This window comes from Anser anser, assembly GCF_964211835.1.
Source record: "Anser anser genome assembly, chromosome: 8".
NCBI classification, from domain to species: Eukaryota; Metazoa; Chordata; class Aves; order Anseriformes; family Anatidae; genus Anser; species Anser anser.
In genome coordinates this window covers 12285356-12303758 of record NC_139728.1, presented here as the reverse complement: position 1 = coordinate 12303758, position 18403 = coordinate 12285356, and the positions used below count along the sequence as shown (strand labels likewise).

Sequence of the window (18403 nt, the reverse complement as noted above, 5' to 3'; positions counted from 1 at the left end):
AGGCCAATGGGATGAGGTTCAACATGGCTCAGTGCCAGGTCCTGTGCTTTGGCCACAACAACCCCATGCAGTGCTACAGGCTCGGGGCAGAGTGGCTGAAAGCTGTGCAGAGGAAAAGGATCTGGGGATGCTGATGGATGCTCACCTGAACATAAGCCAGCAGTGTGCCCAGGTGGCCAAGAAGGCCAACGGCATCCTGGTTTTGTATCAGGAATAGTGTAGCCAGCAGGACCAGGGAGGTGGTCGTCCCCCTGTACTCTGCTCTGGTAAGGCAGCACCTCGAGTGCTGTGTTCAGCTTTGGGCCCCTCACTACAAGAAGGACATTGAGGCCCTGGAGCGTGTCCAGAGAAGGGCTACGAAGCTGGTGAAGGGCCTGGAACACAAGTCCTGTGAGGGGCGGCTGAGGGAGCTGGGGGTGTTTGGTCTGGAGAAGAGGAGGCTCAGGGAGACCTCATTGCTCTCTGCACCTACCTGAAAGGAAGGTGTGGGGAGCTGGGGGTCGGCCTCTTCTCACAGGTAACTAGTGATAGGACTAGAGGGAATGGCCTCAAGTTGTGCCAGGGGAGGTTCAGGCTGGAAATGAGGAGACATTTCTCCTCAAAAAGAGTGGTCAGGCATTGGAACAGGTTGCCCAGGGAGGTGGTGGAGTCACCGTCCCTGGGGGTGTTTAAGGAGGGGTTGGACGTGGTGCTTAGGGACATGGTTTAGTGGGTGATATTGGTAGTAGGGGGATGGTTGGAGCTGATGATCTTGGAGGGCTTTTCCAACCTTAATGTTTCTATGGTTCTATGATAACACAGCAAATAAGAATTGCATGTGGTATTTTTCATATTTGGATGATCTTGAAGCTATTTATAAAGTTAAGTAACCCAGGTAGGTAGGCACAGCTGCCACTGCCAGGCAGAGGGGGGTGTACACAGCAGTGGGGCTGCTGGCCCTTGGCCGGCTGTACATCCGGACCCCAGGAGCACTTTCAGCTAAGCTGCTCTAATGGGGCATCCTTCAGTGTGTGTGCTCCCCTGGCCCCTGAGAAAATCTCAGGCTCTCGGTTGTCAAAATAAAAAGATGCTGAAAAATAGCGGAGGAATGGTATTTCAGATTTTTGTGTAAAACAAGTGTAAATGTAGTCTTTTTCACCCCTCTGTAGTCAGTAAATGAAGTGCTGTGTGCTTTCTTTGATTTTTAAGTGATTGGACATTGCCATTGTGTCATTTACCGAATGGATTTCTGTATACATGTGTTTCCAGCTTTTGTGAACCAGAAAGCAGACTATTTGATGCAGATATTGATTTGCTGACCTATGAAATGGTTTTGACTTAGGCTATTACCAGGTGTATTTTGTACTTGTGTTTTTTTTGTTGTTGCTTTAACAGTTTGTGTGAAAGATTTTAACTGATTAATGCTGGCTTCCAGTTACTAGGCAAAAATCTTATCATCTAGAACGCTTATTACATTTTCTTGAGAACCTGCTTATGACAATATTCTGCACTGTTCATGAAAAATATTGGGAGGAACCGAAAATCTGGAGGGATGTCCTGTGACATGCAAGGCACCTGGTTAATTACAGAGTGAGGTTCCAAAAGCTCCCAAGAGCCTTTATTTTCCCCAGCCGGGAGTTTGGAAGCTGGGCCTTGGGGTTTTAACGATGAACTTCGAAGTGCAGCAGAGAAAAGAGAGGCATTTCCTAGGGATTTGCAGTATCTCGTTAAAGATGCTACATAATGATAAGTGATAGGGAAAAGAGATTTGTATATGGGGAATGACTGAAATCTTTCTTCTTATTTTTCAGGGTATGAACATAATCTTTCATGTAGCCTTGGCTCTCTTAAAGGTAAGCCATTGATCAGAAGCTTTTTTATTCAACTGTATGGAATGTTTTCTCCAGCTGAATGTATCATGTTGAAAGGGAACGATAATGGTGGGACTTCTGGGGGAGGGAGTAGAGGAGAAATATCATAGGTAGAGATGTCTTCAGAATTATACTTAACGGTAGATTTGTTTTTATTAAACTTAATCATGTTCCAAAGTTCCTGGAACAAGGAGTGCAGTCTCAGGATTTAAGTGTCTTATGTGCAATTACTATTTAGAAAACAATTATGATTCACTTCACAACGTATTTCTTTTGTGGCTGGGTTCTTTCATATCAATACGCAAGAAAAGTACTTGAATATTATTTGGTATTAAATGTATTTGTAATGCCAAGAGAAGAATGGAAGCCTTTTATGAAATGGGTAACTTCTAGCTTTGGTTTAGGTGAACAGAGTTTACCTAAAGCACAAAAACCCCTCCAACCTCTAGGTAAACCACTGGTCCTTTTGATGCCAGCAAGACAGCTCAAAATTAACTTACATCAACATTCACAAGTTGTGCAGTTATGCAGTTATGCAGCCTGGCTTTGAGACTGGGTGTACACCCAGCGGTCAGAACAACTCTTTAGAAAATGTGATGAGGGTTAGAAAAGACTAAAATCCTTAACTCAGACAAGTCATACTGGAAATTTATTTTTCAAGCCCAATTTCTTTTAACAGAAAATGCTCAGTCTTTTTATTTTATGTACGTTCCACAGTACACTGTTTTTCCAGTTGAACATTTCTCTTTGGCCTTTCCAGGAGAGGAAAATTCAAGGAAGTATTTTGTTAGTGTTATTATAAAACTATTTTCTAGGCTAAGGAGTTTTAAGAGTTGTTTTCTAATTCTGCTTGTAGGGATTCTTCTTGTGCTTATGCAGGATTCTCTATCTGCCTCTTCTGGTAATAATGAGCTCTAAATGGTAAGGGAAGTATTATCCTGAGAAACTATTTCTGTACCACAGCCAAAAACAACTATGAAGAAGATACAGCTAAGTAGGCTAGGATTCTAAATCAGAAGCGCTCACATCAGAGCACATTTCCATAGTAGTACCAACACAGGGCTGGTGATTGTCTATCATCAAATTAACATTATGATTTGCTCTCAAGCAGGAATTGCTGTTCTGTTAGGGGGTAAAATAATTTCATACCTGGAGAGCTGAAATAATTTTTTCCTGTCCAGATGTGTTCATAACCTCTCTTAACCATTAGAGTCAATGTCCTTTATTTTACTGGTCTTTTTAAGCTGAAGAATGTGAATACCAGTGCTGCAGAACAACAACTTTAAAAGCTGTGAGTTTCTAAGGGCGTGCTTCTTGCTGATTCTGAAGCAGATGAAAACAATTCTTAAGGATTTGTTCTATGTTAAAACAGAGCTATTATGTTCTCATCCTCAATCTCTTATATTAGTTTCAGTTTGGAAGAAATCATCAGTGGAATATCTGAGTCTTTACTCTGCAAATGCCAATTTTCTCACATTTTTGTGAAGTGTGTGCTTCTCAATCCCTCACTAAATAACAACAAAAAGCTTTTAGACTGATCTTCCTCTTACTCAGTGCAGTTTCTCATTGTTACAACCAGCTGCTTGTATTTAAATTGAGTGGCTGTTGGTTTTGAAACGACAGTACTACTTCTGTGACCAATTACCCGCAGCATCTCACTGCAGAAAATAAACACGTATTTAAGACACGAGGGGAATCCTTTCCCTTTCCGCCTCCCACATTCTGAGTATGTTTGCAGCAATGAGCAGCTAGCAGATTAAAGCTCTTTAGCCACGGAGGCCATCATTTGTAATAGGGCATTAATCTGATTTATCGAAGTAAAAACAGAGTCTTGTTTTTGTGTAGCATCCCAATGCTATGCTTTCCAATGCATGTCGCTTCAGCAGGCACTGCTCATCGGTGTGCTCACCAGTCACGCTATCCAGCTGGTGGCAGCATTTTGCAATTTGACATTAATCATTCAGTTACGTCATGTTGAGACTGCACCTGAATTAACATTCAGCGAGCTGAGCTAATAGCATAGACATCCCTTACTTTTCATTTGCTGAGCATCGGAAAACATGCTGAAGCACTGGGGTGTGAGAAGAGCCCTAGTGTTGAGAAAGGCCGCGTAGACAAGTGTGGTTCAGAACAAGTCAGCAAGCAACATTGTATTGGTATTTTCACTTGCAAAATCCCCATTAAGACTGGTAGCTGAGAGTGACAGAGCAAAATGAACCATTCCAATGCCAGCATATTTTCAGGTCTCTTTTGTCATCAGCTAGTTAGTTTCCTTGTTGGAAAATACAAAATAAACATGAAAATCTTCGCATATGGCAAGAAAGAAAAGAAAAAAAAAAAGCAATAAGCTTTGTTTCATATTTGCATATTTCTGTAATTATTTCCATAAACCTAAGTTTCTGATCTTGCTACCTCGGGAAAAAAATAAAAAGCAAAATGCATGCTTCAGTTTCGAATTAGCAAAATGAGGCAAGTATTAAAATATGTGATGTGGAAAAATCAGGCTCTAGATTAGGTTACTACCTACTGACAAGGAGAGGAAGTTTCATTAACTGGAAACATAAGAAGGAACCACAGGTTTTTAAGATAAGTCTACGTCCTAGCTTTCTTTCCAGGGGATGCTCTGCTCCTAGCTTGTGGCTCATAGCAACACTCAACGGCTAGGTTGTTGAAACAGCGCTTTCATCCGTGTAGCCATTAAAAATGCATAGCTTAATGCCAGAGGAAAGCCATGGTTTTCATTGGTAAAGTACATGATATTCAAATTGAAATGCGTAGAAAATAGTAAGAAACAAAGTATTTGTTCCTTTATCATATAGAGCTTCACTTCAGTAGGTATATTGTCTTACAGTCAGTACTGATGTGTGTTGTTCCTTGAACTCAGGCAAATGGGAGCAGCATTTCTGACGGGGGCTCTGAGGTCTTAGGCTCCTGCTCACTCTACGCTCTCCGATGGTAACTGTATATTACATGAACAAGGCAGCGGTGGTTGTTGGTTATTTCTGTTGCCACCTTTCAGTCTCAGTGCTGTTTGTGCCAGTGAGTGCCTAACAGATTAGGAAGAATACCAGTTACAGTGGGAGGGACAGCAGGTGATTCTGTTAATTTAAGTAGTTGATACAAAGGCTCCCTTTTTTTTAAAAAAAATAAAAAAAAAAGGTTTCTAAATTGCCCAGGCTTAGGAGGAGTATTTGTTATTTTTATATTATTCTGCATCTGGACTGTAAAGGACCTTCTGGGCCAAAGAAATGCTTCTCTGCTGAATCGCACCATTACGTGACATGGCAGCCATTTTATAAGCTAGTAATAGCAGCAATATTGTTGGTGGAAGGCCATTTTTTGCTTTTTGCATTATTTTTTTTCTGGAACATTACTCTTGTTCCAGTCTAAACTTACTACTGAGCTTTTTACACTTCCCTGGTCTTAGATCAACGGTGTCCTTTATCTTAAATAGCCCTCTTGCAGAGACATGCTGGTGTTTATCACCTTCAAGTATTTATAGATATCAATCATTTTCTTTACTAAGCAAATCAATATTCTTGGTATTCTTGAACTCTTGAATATCTTAGTAGTGGTCTTCTGCATCTGCTCAAATCTGTGTTTGTCTGTTTGGATGTGAATGACGGGATCTTTGAGAGAGGTTGCGTTGTGTTTCCTGTGTTGACGTTGTATTCCTTATTTCTAGAAGAATCTACTTTATCTGATTACCATTAGGATTGTATTGTTCTCATATGTTTGTATGGAATAATATTCATGATTAACCAGTGTGATCCACAAATCCTGTTTCACCACTTTAGGTATGGAGGACTTCAGTAAGGGCAAAAATTTTGAATAAAATTATTCTGTACCAAAATACACATTTACATTTCACTTCTTAATTAACAGATTACAGATTATAAATTTTGTTATTTCACTTCCAAGGCACTAACTTCTTTGAATAGACATTTGACCTAATCTGTCTTGGATTTTTTCTGTGATTTATCTCCTGCATTACCACTTAATGCCAACCCAGAACTTTAAAATCAGATCTGAAATCTTGTTCTGTGTTAAAGGCATAGCACAAAAATTTATGCTCGTGTGAAGCAGACATAGCAAAGATAGCCAGAGTAGTGATTCAGTGTTGTAGGCACTGGATTCTGTTGTTCGTGGTTAAGTTACACGTATTTCTTCAGGGAGCTATGTGGCTTGTGTTGTAACCCAAATAGCCGGTGTCCCATCCCTGAGGATAAAGCCTCCTTTTGTCACTCAACACATGCCTGGTGCTGAAATTACCACTTGCCACTATCTTCATTTGACGTCTTCACATGCCACTATATTCATTCTGAGTAGCAATTGTCAGCTATCACTTATATGTAAAATTGATATTTTTTTTCCTGTTTGCATCAATTTACACTTGTCTACATTGACTTCTAATTTACCGTACTATTTCCCAGTCATTCAGTCTCTTACAGTCCTTCTGCAATTCTTTACTGTAATCCCGTGTCTTTAAAACCTTGAATAATTTAGTAACATTTGCCAACATTGTCACCTCGAGATTCACCCTCTTTTCCAAGCCATTTAAGAACAGGTTAACCAGCATGGACCCCAACACAGATCACTATTGGAATGTGCTCTGAAAATTAACTTTGTTGTGTTCTCTCTAATAATGTTAAAGATGTAAACGTCACTAAATTCAGATTACACAGTTGTGATTAGACCTGGAGAACACAAAGGACAAAGTAATTTCTGATAAGATAAAAGGTAAAGCTCTCATTGTGGGCATGATGTAATTGGTATGGATTTTGAGTTGTTCTGGTGCAGAATTTGTCTTATTCTTTATAAAAATAAACTTGAAAGAGAGCTTTCTATTTTATTCTCTTAGTTTTAGATTCCATTTAGCTTTTCAAAGCCAGTTATTTTCGCCACTAAAACACTAAACACTAAAATGTTAAAGGCAATCCAATTCCTTTTTTTTTTTTGACAGTTGACATAGAAAAGAGAGATGTTATCATACATAGGCAATTAGCAATTGATATAGCAATTATGAAAATGTTCAGTGTATCTCAGTGCTGACCTTTCAGTACCATGCCCCATTATCATAAACATTTTATATTCTTGTCAACATAAAGCACAGGATAGGAGGTAGGACTAGTGGTGCTTTTGCAGGGAAGATGGGGACAGAGGGAAGATACACTTGGCTGGGCTATGGGAGAATGTGGAGAGTGTGTGGGCAGGGGAAGCAGAAAGGGAGAAAGGAATCCATGGCACTTACACGCGTGTATAACCCAGTGCCAGGGGTATGGATGTTGCATGGATAGGAAGGCCAGAAACAGAGAATTGTACTTAAAAGCCCAGATAGTCTACAATATGGAAATCAAAGCTCAAATAATAGGTGTTTAGCGTATGATATTCTACTTTGTGTGCAAGTTACTGCCTTCTGGGCCATTTTCAGGTTTTAAGTTGACTTCAGTAAGGCCCTTCTGAAGAATACAGGACAGCAAGCTATCGGTGGGGTAAGAGCAGTGCTGAAGGCACAGATAGGAACAGTGAAGTCTACATGAAAGGAAAATCACAATTCCTCATCAGACATGGGTAAAAATAAGATGCAGTGTTCAATTAGGATGTGGAAGTATCTGAGAATGGCAGGGAGTGTAAAAATTCTCAAACTGCAAATCTAAATGACAGATCACTGTTATGCTGTGTGAAGAACTGGCATCACTTTTTCCCACGTACTGTTTTGATATTCCCCCCCACCTTCTCTTCCAAAGAAGAGGCACAACAACAACAACAGTGAAAGCCACAAAGTTTTTGTAGAATGAGAGCTGAAAAACCTAATAAACACTGGACGTTGGATTTTAGCTGATAATTCAGTTTTTTTGTGAAGCTTTGGAACTTTTCAAGACCTCTTTTTAAACAAGTAATCCAGGCCTGATGTAAAAATTGTAATGATGGTAGTAGACCACATCCCTTGGGATGCTAGTCCTGTAGTTAATTTTCCTCATTCCTAAAAATTTGAACCTTATTTCTAACCTGAATTCATCTGGATTTAGCCTCTAACTATTGGATCCTATTACAACTTTCTAGAATTAAAGACTTTAATTAATAATCACTTCATTCCATTATTCATAAGCCCAGACCTTACCCAAAGTGAACCATATGCGAAACTCTGTAAAGATGAGAGCTAGTAGCTTATTAAGCTTGATTTATGCAAGAAAAAAATTAAGGCTTTCTATATGGACAGTGCTCTGAGTTCTCCGCCCACAAGTTGTGTTTGGTCACCATGGACTCTTCCCATTCACCCCTATGCTTCCGCTTACTTCTGTATCTTCCTTGTTTCCCAAAGCACACAACAGAACGCTCTTATTTCTTCCTTTTAATATTTTGAGTAATATTTTCATTCCCATATTGAGGATAGAACCTGGATGTCTCTTGAATATCATGCGTGCCAGCAGGTGTTTAAGCTAGATGTAAGCACTTGAAAAATTCCAAAAAAAATATAAAGATCTACTTTCTTTTCTTTAAACCCCTTTGCTCTACAAACATAGTTCAGTGAGGTGGGACTTCAAGCTGTGATGTATAACCGGTCGTGGTCCTTGCCTATGCACAGAGCACAAGCTCAGCCTGGACAGAAGCGCCATCACCTCTCTCTTCACAGTCCTGCTCTGTGCTCTGCTCCATCTGCAAGGCAGTGTTTCACAGCCTGCGGTACTTCTTCAACCAGCTTTCAGGTGACAACCTGTATAAAAGAGCTCGTTCAAGACTGCACAAAATTTGCTGGTGCTTTAGTCAACTTCAATCCCATTTTGCCCCAGGAGAGTTCGCTGAGGCCTCGTTGTTGTCAGCTGTTGTCTCTGACCTGTGGCTTCTGCTCTTTCTGCTGCATCCACTCTCCCACCTGCTTCACGTGTCTCCTTGAGCCAAGGTGACCCGTGTGCATGGGGAGATTTTCAATGATATCGTCCTTTTTTCATTTCTTCTTCCAAGAAAACTTGCTTGTATTAGAAAGGAGTCCAGTATGGGTGCTGTACCAGACTGTATGAAATGAATTTATTTTTCTCTGCATTTTGCAGTTTTTATTTACGCTTGTTCGTGGCATATTAAAACTAATGTTCATATTTGAACTACTTGTGAACATCTTTCTTATTTCAATTCAGCAAACCCAAGCTACTGATTTTTACTTTACATTAGTATTTTAAATGATTTTTCTTGACACGATAGACAAATGGCTTTTATATCAAAAATAATGTATTTGCAGAAGTGTTTGCAATTACTGTGCTTTAGATCTCCAGATCTCCTTGCAGTATTTTAAATTATCGCCTTTCTCTGTGTTGGAATCTGTGCGATATCACCGCTGTGATGGAGAAGTGTATTGTTCTGTTACAGAGCCCAGGTTATAATTAGGCAGTGCAAAAGGGAAGCAGCATAAAAACACGCTTTCTAAAATACAGAACCGCAGTAATAGCCCACTGCGTTGTCCTTAACCAGATGGCAGAGGCACCTGGCCTGTTCCCCGCACAGGGAAGATGCGAGGCAATTTAATGTGTGACATCACAGCGTTTTCCTTACAAACGTGCAGTTAATTTCTAGAACCAATTGAAATGCACATGCTGACATCATCCCCTCTCTACTGATTGTATCCAGGTTTAGAAACGCCTCTGGAGAAGACAGTGCTGGAAATGATCGTTATTTAAATTATTTAACTCGATCCTGCGCAGGCTAGGCTATGTCTCCTGGCTTTTCACAAGCCGGCTGCTGCCCTCCTTGCCAGCAGTCCCTGTCGGTGTCCTTGCCCCTCTCCTGTTCGGCGGCCTGGAAGGGAGGAGGGTCCCTGCCCTACCTGCCCGGCTCCGGATTGCACTTTGTCTGTGCTTGCGTTATTCAGAAGCAGATCGACCAAAAGTCATTCCACTGCCTGGCAGGCTGATTTCTCCCTAAACATCGAGCGTTAGAGGACGCGGTTCATATACACGAGACTGGGATCCAGCAGCAAAACCCGTCACAGTTGAATTGATGTAAGGTAGACGGGGAGGGGGAGCTCATCCGTCCAGCCGCTCACTATTGGCTTCTTATTACGGCATTCTCCCCCGAGACGCACGCTGCATGCTCATTCACCCCCTCCCAGCCCCCTCCTCTCCTACCCCTTCATTACTGATGCACAGCAAGAGGCAGCAGCAGCAGCCGCCACGCTTGTCACGGATCCGAGCTTGCAATGAGCTCATCCTTTTCTCTTTGCAGCTTCCTAACTGCCCTGGCTTTATTGCTCTTATTGCTGCTGCTGTCTGCTCACACGCACAGTCTCAGACACGCTGAGCCCTGAGAGCTCTCCATTGCTTTCCTTCTGTCAGAGCTTTCCTGCACTCATTTTCTGCCATTTTCCTGCTTTTTAGGTACATTTTAGATCCATGTTTTCTTTGGTTTCTTTTTCAAATCTACTTCGGACTCTGGCTGAGCCAGCACAGTGGATCATATTTTTCCTTGATTCTTAGCAAAGATGCTTTTCTCGTTTTGAGAGTGTCTGCTGTGCTGTAGACGCCCATCTGAACCGATATCAAAGAGCTCAGTCTGGCTCTTCTAGCACTGCACTTTTTGAAATTGTGGTTAAAAGCCTGTTCTTCTCACTCTGGATACTTACTACTTACTGCTCATGGAAGAAGGGGTACCTTGCAAAACCCCAGCTGCCAAGCTCACACCACCTGTCAAAAAGTCACAGGACATGCATGACGAGAGAAGCAAGCTGGTGAATGAGTATGCATGTCGGGTGCTGGAACTTCTGGGGATGGGGCATCGCCTGTTTGTGCCTCGGCTGCTTGCGGTGAGATCACGTTTTCTTGAAATTAAATTCATTGTGAATTTGCCATCTTTCCTCCCAAACCTGCTTTCCCCCCAGGATTCTTTATGCTGAACGGAGGTGTGAGAGGTCCCTTCTTTTTTTTCTTTGGCTTCTCACAACCCTAAGCACCGACTCTTTCTTCTTCCCAGTAGCCTGGGAGGGCTGAACACAGGTCCTGCTGGTGGGAGCCAGTGCCACTCCTCCAGTAGCCCGAAGGGTCGCGACCAGGTCTGCATTACCAAAAAATCTTTTTTAAAACTGTGAATGCTTTTGTTCTCAGTTCTGCAATGACTGCAGATAAGCAGCATGCCCTGTCTACTTCTAGGTGCTGATGGAAAGTGCGTTAATTCTCTGCAGTTCAAATCTTACACTTGTGACATTAAAGGTTTGTTTTAAGCATTCATAGCATTTAAACTGTGTTGATGTATTTTGGTTTTCTGCTGTTTCTATATTTGGTTTTGACAAGGCAGGTGACACCGTGTAAAAAAAGTTTAAAATACGTGTGTGGAATTATCTGGGAAATAAATTGTTAAAGATGTTTTTATCTGTCATAGCAACTGATGTCTGTGTGTGAAATGGCCTGAAATTGGCGTGGCATCTTATGGTACACAGTACGCCTTCATCATTGCTGCTGCTGTACAAAACACACCCAAAGCCACAGAATAGCAGAGAATCCGAAAGTCGGCAACTAGCCCTAGCTGGGTCTGCTCTGGGGTGCCATAAACCGAGCTACAGCCCTGGGGCATGCCTGCTCAGTGGTGTGACACCAGAATGTCATTTTAATGTGATGCCTGGGAAAAGAGTGCTTTTGCTGACCTGTACCATGTTCTTGTGGTTTGGTGCCTTTCCTTCATTTCCACGCCCTGCGTAGTCCTGTATTGTGGTGTTATGGAGTGACCTGTCTTGCATTTTCATCGTGCTGCTGAACCTCTGCTCTGTGTTCTGCAGTACCCTCGGATAAATGACGGTGATCTGTGTATTGTAAGATGCTCAAAAAAAAAGAAAAAAAAAGCGGGTAGCTGAGCCTGTGTGTTTCAAACGTCGTGAGATGGTAGCTACAATATTCACAAAGTCTTAAATTGCTAGTAAAGTGAAGATGAATTTGGATACCTACAGGCACTTGTAGAATTGGGCGTAGTGCCTGCCGTAAGGGCTAATAATGCATGGCTGAAGCTGCTGTATTTGTAAGCATTATGCCAGTCTAGCTCAAAGTGCACCTAAACCTCCTTCCATCCCATCCTGCTGCTTTAGTGCTGTTGGTCTCCTGGGCAAGGACTGCCAAATCATTCTGAATTGTCTTGTGATGAGCTCTAAGGAAGCAGAGGCAAAAACACAAAGCTCTTTTTCACTTGACTTAATCAGGCTTTGGAGCTGGCCCTCCTGATAGGGCATACCAGGGAATTCAGTGTACTTCAGCAGCCAGACATCTGAGCTTTGCTGAATGACATTATTTTATTTATTTTAAAAAAAAGGGGTGGGGGGGAAGAAAAAAGGCAAAACAATACAAACAATGCTTGTGTTATTAAAGAACCTTGATTTGTGAAATGAATGTGGTTTTCTGCCAGGTTTTATTAGCTAAATATACCTCTTTTGACATATATCCCTTCTGACATATACCCATTCCATGGAGGAGTAGAGGCTGTTTCTGATGATTTTTAAACAAATTAGAAAAGCCTGAGGACCAAGAATTTGTACTTTAATCAGAACTAAAGATACTTCCAAACCTTGGACTTTCGTAAAATTAAGAACTAGATTCTTTTGTGCATACATAAGCATCTTCCTCTGCTGTGGTTTGGGGAATAAATGCCTATGACAGGCAGAATATATACCATTGTAGTGTTATTTGAAAAATATAATCTGTAACCTCAGAAAAATTCAGATCACCTGCTCACTGGCATCAGTTATATGTGACGACGAGCAAGTGGAACAGCACTAATTCTGTGTGGGTTTTTCCCCTTGGGGATATCTGTGGGTGGGTAGAGCTAGGAGATTTTTTGTTTGCTCTTGCACACATTCATCAATATTTTATGGGGCAGAATGAACATTACCTTTCCTAAGTCTGGACCTGCACACAAACACTGGTGCAATTTTGAGCAGAGGTGCACTGCTGTCTGTAGGCAGTGGGCAAGCAGAGGATCCCTGCTGGATGCCAACTCATCGTGCACAAAACCTCAGCTAGGCCTTCTGAAAACTTTTGCCTATAGTCAGATTATATTTTTTTCCTGTGACACTTTTATACCGAGCTGTGTTTTACAGAGAACACAGATTTTAACAGAAAAAAAAATATTTGTGACAGTATAGCTTTCCCAGCAAAGAAGAGCGTAGAAGTGATGCCAATAAACAGAGGCTTTTGATGGATCGTGTTGGAAGTGCATGCCAGCGCACCGGTGGCAGGGTAGCTTTGCCAGTCCATCTGTCCCAGGCCTGGATTCCAAGTCCACCCATCTTGGTGCACCTTGGAAGCTCAGCAGGTCAACTTCCTCCTCTTGGAGCCATTTAACAGATCTCAGGTCAAAGGGCAGCGCAGCGCAAAATCGTGCAACATGCAGCATTGCAGTCTGCTGCGACCAGTGGGAAGGGAACCATCAGGTTAGAAAAAACACCTCCCATACCTTCATGTTACACTGCAGGTTCTACAAGAACTTGAAACCATACAGTGCATGTTAAGGATTAAATGTTATAGTCTGCAAAATTAGTGTAAAAGTATGTGTAAGCATTTTGAATTTTCTGATAGCAAATTTAATAGTGGAGTGGAGTATGGCTGGATTCTTCTCTGCCTTTTACTTTGTCTTGTTGCTGATCCATATTCCTTAGATTGTAAAGCACGCACTTTGTGTTCACCCACATTCTATAGAAATTCTGCATATATATACTGTATGCATAGAACACTACAGAATTTTTTTATCTGTTTGTGTAAAAGAGGAAGAATTAAATTAAGGAAGTGCCATGTGGTTGATCTGAAATTTCTTCTGCTCTATAAGTTCCCAGGTGGGAACAGGAGATTCAGTTGGTACAGTCAGTAAGGAATGAGACTGCAGAATTAATAATTGAAGACAGAAAAATTAAATTAAAGAAAAAAGCCAAGCCTATGTCTTAATCACATTTCCCTAAGTATTTTGGAGATGGCAGTAGTAACAGTATTTACTTTAAAATGATAATAATAATAAAAACATTATTTAAGTCTCAAAAAAAAAGAGCTGAGGTGATCTGTTTTTCAGAACTTTGCAATTTCACAGAACTTTGTCTATTGACTTGAAAGTTTGCTGACTAATTCTGCAAAAAGGGCTTGTCCTAAGTTTCAAATAATCCAATTAAGATAATTTTATGAACATATTGAAATACTTAAGTGATGTGGGAAGGACATGTGAGGGAACATGTATAGCCAAACCCTAAAAAGCAAGCTGAGAGTTCAGAAGTTCGTTGGAAGTTCACGTTATGTTCATAGTTCCCAGTGAGCCTCGTCTTTTACCTGTTGTTTTTCTTCATATATTTTATACAAAAATATGATTATTTAAGAATTACATCTTGAATATTAAAAAACTCCCTGAAGTCCCCATGTGCCCCAAAATACAACGTACCTGCCAAATGTGAATTATTGCTTCATTAGACTTACAGATGGTTTATTGAAATGAGTTGTTCAGGAGATCCATGAGCTGAGTGACATGAACCAGAAAATTTACAAATCTCTGCCTGTCAAACAGCTGCCAAAAGGTGCCTGAAATGTCTTTATGATTTATTGATTAAAATCACAAAATGTCAAAAAATGTGAATAATAAAACAACAATGCTATATGCTTTTTTGTACTGCATATATTGTATATGTATAAAAAATGTATTTGCATATGTATTTGTATACACATACTGATTTTTGTTGTTTCCTGTTTTTAATTAGTACCTGAAAAGCTTTGTTTGCATAATTTAGACAAAAAAAGCATAAACTATACAAAATGCACAACCCGGTTAACATTGCTCTCAAAAGATTACTTTGATTTCTTCTGATTTTAATAGTGAAACTCTAACTTTCTGGTCAACAGATTATTTTAATGAAATGAAAATACCCAGCAAAGTAGGAAGAGCTGAATGTTAGGGGTCTACCTCACTTTATTGAACTATCTCACTTTATTGAACTGTATAATATTCTGGTTTATAACCTCTCACGACTGTAATCCTACTTCAGCAGATTCCATCGTAGAAGTTCTCATTCCCATGATTCACCATGGTTCTTACCAGATTTTCACTGACTACGAGTTTTTCAGGGTTGAGACCTCAAAATTCTCAATAGCTTCGATATTATGAGAATAATTTGTTTTGGTGTTGTTAAAATGTTATTCTAGCAGTGATTCAAACAAAAGCCTGGGGAAATAAATCTGACTGTAAATTTTTACATGTAATCACTGTTGTTCTGACACATTTGCTTCTGTCATTATGGCATTTATTTTTTTAATGACATGCTATGGACACAAAAGGTAGGTGCATCTGCTTTTCTAAAGTTTAGTGGGGTGATTTAATTGTTGATTGTTAACATTTTTTATTTTTTTTTCTCCTCTGATTTCAAATAATAATAAAAATAATAATTCAAAACTCTCAACGGGAGTTTTTAGAAAAAGACTTTTTAAGAAAAATTTAAGAAAAGTTAAAATGAAATACAAAATTCAGATGAAAATTTCTAGTCATGCCCCCTTAGAAAAATACCTGCTTAAAATTAGGATAGCTCATCTCCTAATAAAATGGTAAAACTTTGGCAAAAAAAAAGTGTGTTTGGTGTTTGTTTAGTGTTGGGAGTGAGTGTCCAGAAGTCGTAATTAAAAACACCCTCCCACTCTGTTGGAAGCACATAGCAAGCAGCCTGTCTTGGAGATTACCCTGGCTTGCAGCATTGCAGTATCTGAGCACCTTCTGCGTAAAACGGATAACAGCGGCCCCAGGGGTTTTACACATTGCTTGGTGCCCCCTTGCACCTTGGTCGGAATTGTGGCCAGGGCCGGGAGAGGCTGCGAGGAAGAAGAGGGGACTGGAAATGCAGCAGCAAGCTTGACTCCAAAGAGGGCAAATGTATAATGTTGTAGGGAAATCTGTTTGACCCGTACGGCAAACACAGCTGTCAGCATCGCAGAGAGAGAAGGGGGGAAGTCACTTTGGAGTTGGCTGGTTATTAAACCACTTACTGCTTTTCTAGCACCGTCACCCAGCTGAACTTTGCCCAAAATGGCTCGGTTGTCAGCGCGGCTTCTGGCACAGAGCACTGCTTGGTGCCAGCAGGTCGCCCCAAATACTGCCCGCTATGCATCCGAAGCACTGACCAAGCCTCAAGCATGGCAAAAGCGTATACAGCCTTACTAAACCTTCTCCAGAAGAAAAACAGCATGCAGAGGAGGAAATGGATGTGTTGGCCATAGCTATGTTCACGAGTGGGTCTGATTCATTAGATACCTAAGTGCACCAGCTCTCTGTCAACATGACATCGGTCTTGTCAGATGGAGCCTCAGCCAGATAGTCCTTCTGCCAAATTTCTGTGGACAGAATCAGATGTGAGAGTTTGTAAAACTGAGCATTTCTCATCCACATCCTGAAGGCAGCTTTTGTTGTGTCCCTGTAGTGATGACCCAGCAGCTTCCTTGGCTGCAAGTGAAGGATCAAAGAGATCTTGAGGGAACTCTGAGCAGCTTGAAGACAAAGTTAGAAAATGCTGCAGTCAAAGGGCAACAGATCTGCCAAAGCAACTTCAGCTGCATTTAGAGTTTTCTCACTCTTACCTTGTGATTAATGTAGCGGAAACTACTAGTAAGTCTTCAGCAGGGTGTACGGTATGATCATCTCCAGAAATACATAGGGTGATAGATAAATGTGTACAATGGATATTTTGTTCTTATGTGGTCTTGATTGAGGAAGCCAAAGGACACGTTGCTGTGCCGTCCCCACAGTGGAAGGTTGGACACCGAGCAATGATGATTATGGGTGCTTGGGTGGCAGACCTCTGATGTCAGCTCATGTTCTCCGCTATCAGAAATGCTGGATAACCATGAAAATGCCCTCTTAAATTCTGTGGTTCCCGGTTATGTTCATCATTTAAAATCCATTCAAAAACCCTTCTCCATTTCCCCATCAGATAAAGCTTGGTCAAACTGCTATGTTTTTGTGGACCCTCTGTGCAGGCTGCTGTAGCATTTTTAGCAGGACTATGGAAAATGTCAAGCCATGTTGGAGGCTTGCTGTTGCATGCTCGTAATATCTGTGGTACCACATTGAAGTTCAGTTTGCTTTGGGAAGCAATATACTTGTACTTTTAAGAAAGTGTTTTACATAGTAGGTTTAATTATTTTCATGTAAATGAGCTACTGAGACTAGTTAATATGATACATAGGGAGGATTTGTAAATAAAACCCATTAGTATTTTTTTTTCTGTTGTAGTGAGAATTAAATTTATTTCTACTTATTTGAAACAAATTTAACACCCAGGAGAAATAAGACTTTCATCTAGTTTCACCTCTTTCATGACAAGGACTGCTGTTTTCCCAGTTCTCCCAGTGCAGAGCCAGATCTGGTGTGTTTGGCTGCAGCGTGTTTGCTGGAAAGAGGTTGTCTGGAAGCAGCAAAGGTTTTTGGGTGGGTGAGAGGATAGCTAAGGAAAGGGAAGTCCCTTCAGCAAAGGGGCCTGCGTCTCTCTGGAAGTGTTGGCCGAAGTGTGGTGGTACACAGCTCCAGCCTCCGTGGTGCTGCTCTGTACACTGGCACGTGTTCCTTTGTTCCTTCTGGTTTAAAAGACATTCACATTTTGAGGTGACGTCCTGAATGTCTTGTCTGGCTGTACGGTCTCTGTGAACCTTTTAAAGGAACAGTCTAAAGGCTTGCTTTTGCATATCTATAAAATCTCCTGGTATAGTTCTCTCATCTCCAAAAATTAATACGTTTGTCCCTGACCCATGAATCATATTACTCCGTCAGTAGCAGAACTGGATTAATGCTGAGTGTTTAACATTTTCTGACCTGTTAAGCTTGATACCACGGCGAGAGGTACAGTCTTATGAGAGATATAGAAATAAACATGTGAAACATTTTCTGGCACAGTGTTCTTTGAGAAATTGTGTCACAGACTTCTACACATTGACTTGCTGATGCCTCTTATGAGTCATATGCATTTTTGCTTCTGCTGTTCATGTCTGCAACCATATCTATGTATCTATGTATTATCTTTTTAGGGTAGCGTTATAAAAATCAGCGATGTTCTAAAGCGTAAGCTCTCTAAAAATGTTACAGATTCTCCTAGGTTTTTATTGTTTGCTTGGTTTTGTTTTGTTTTGTTTTTTTCCCTTACTCAGTTTCATCTTGACAGGCTTAGCCAGAATCCCTTTCTTACCCTGCAGGTACAGAAGGATGAAATACGTTAATGTGTTGTAGTCCTCTGATTGTGCTGCTCTGCCTGGGATTCCTGGGATAAGTTTTAGCCTCTGTCTTGTTTCATGAGAAATGGATTAGAGAGCCGATTTTAAAGAGGATGTTTTTTGGGCTAATGTGAATTTTGGTGGTTTGGAATGCAGTCAGTAAATGACAAATCCAGTAAAAGAGCATGACTACATGTTCTCAGTGTTTAGAGTAGTTCTCTGTGTTTAATTGCAGACCTCAAAAGAGGACCTTCTACAAGCTGATTTTGAAGGAGCTTTAAAATTCTTCAGGGTTCAGCTGCCCAAGAGATACAGAGCTGAGGAGAACGCCAGGAGACTGATGGAACAAGCTTGCAACATTAAGGT

At 40.9% G+C, this 18403-nt stretch overlaps 1 protein-coding gene across 10 annotated transcripts in view; it reads left to right on the top strand.

Moving 5' to 3' along the window:
• RABGAP1L (RAB GTPase activating protein 1 like) overlaps window positions 1–18403 on the top strand; it is a 249466-nt gene that overhangs the window by 167377 nt on the left and 63686 nt on the right. For 9 of the 10 annotated variants that reach the window (XM_083846183.1, XM_083846185.1, XM_083846168.1 and 6 more), the window contains 2 exons: window positions 1791–1832; window positions 18273–18401. In XM_083846183.1, coding sequence (XP_083702309.1) covers window positions 1791–1832; window positions 18273–18401 — 171 coding nt within the window. Of the gene's footprint in view, window positions 1–1790; window positions 1833–9989; window positions 10642–18272; window positions 18402–18403 lie in introns of those variants that run through there. The other variant, XM_083846169.1, reaches the window with a different exon arrangement.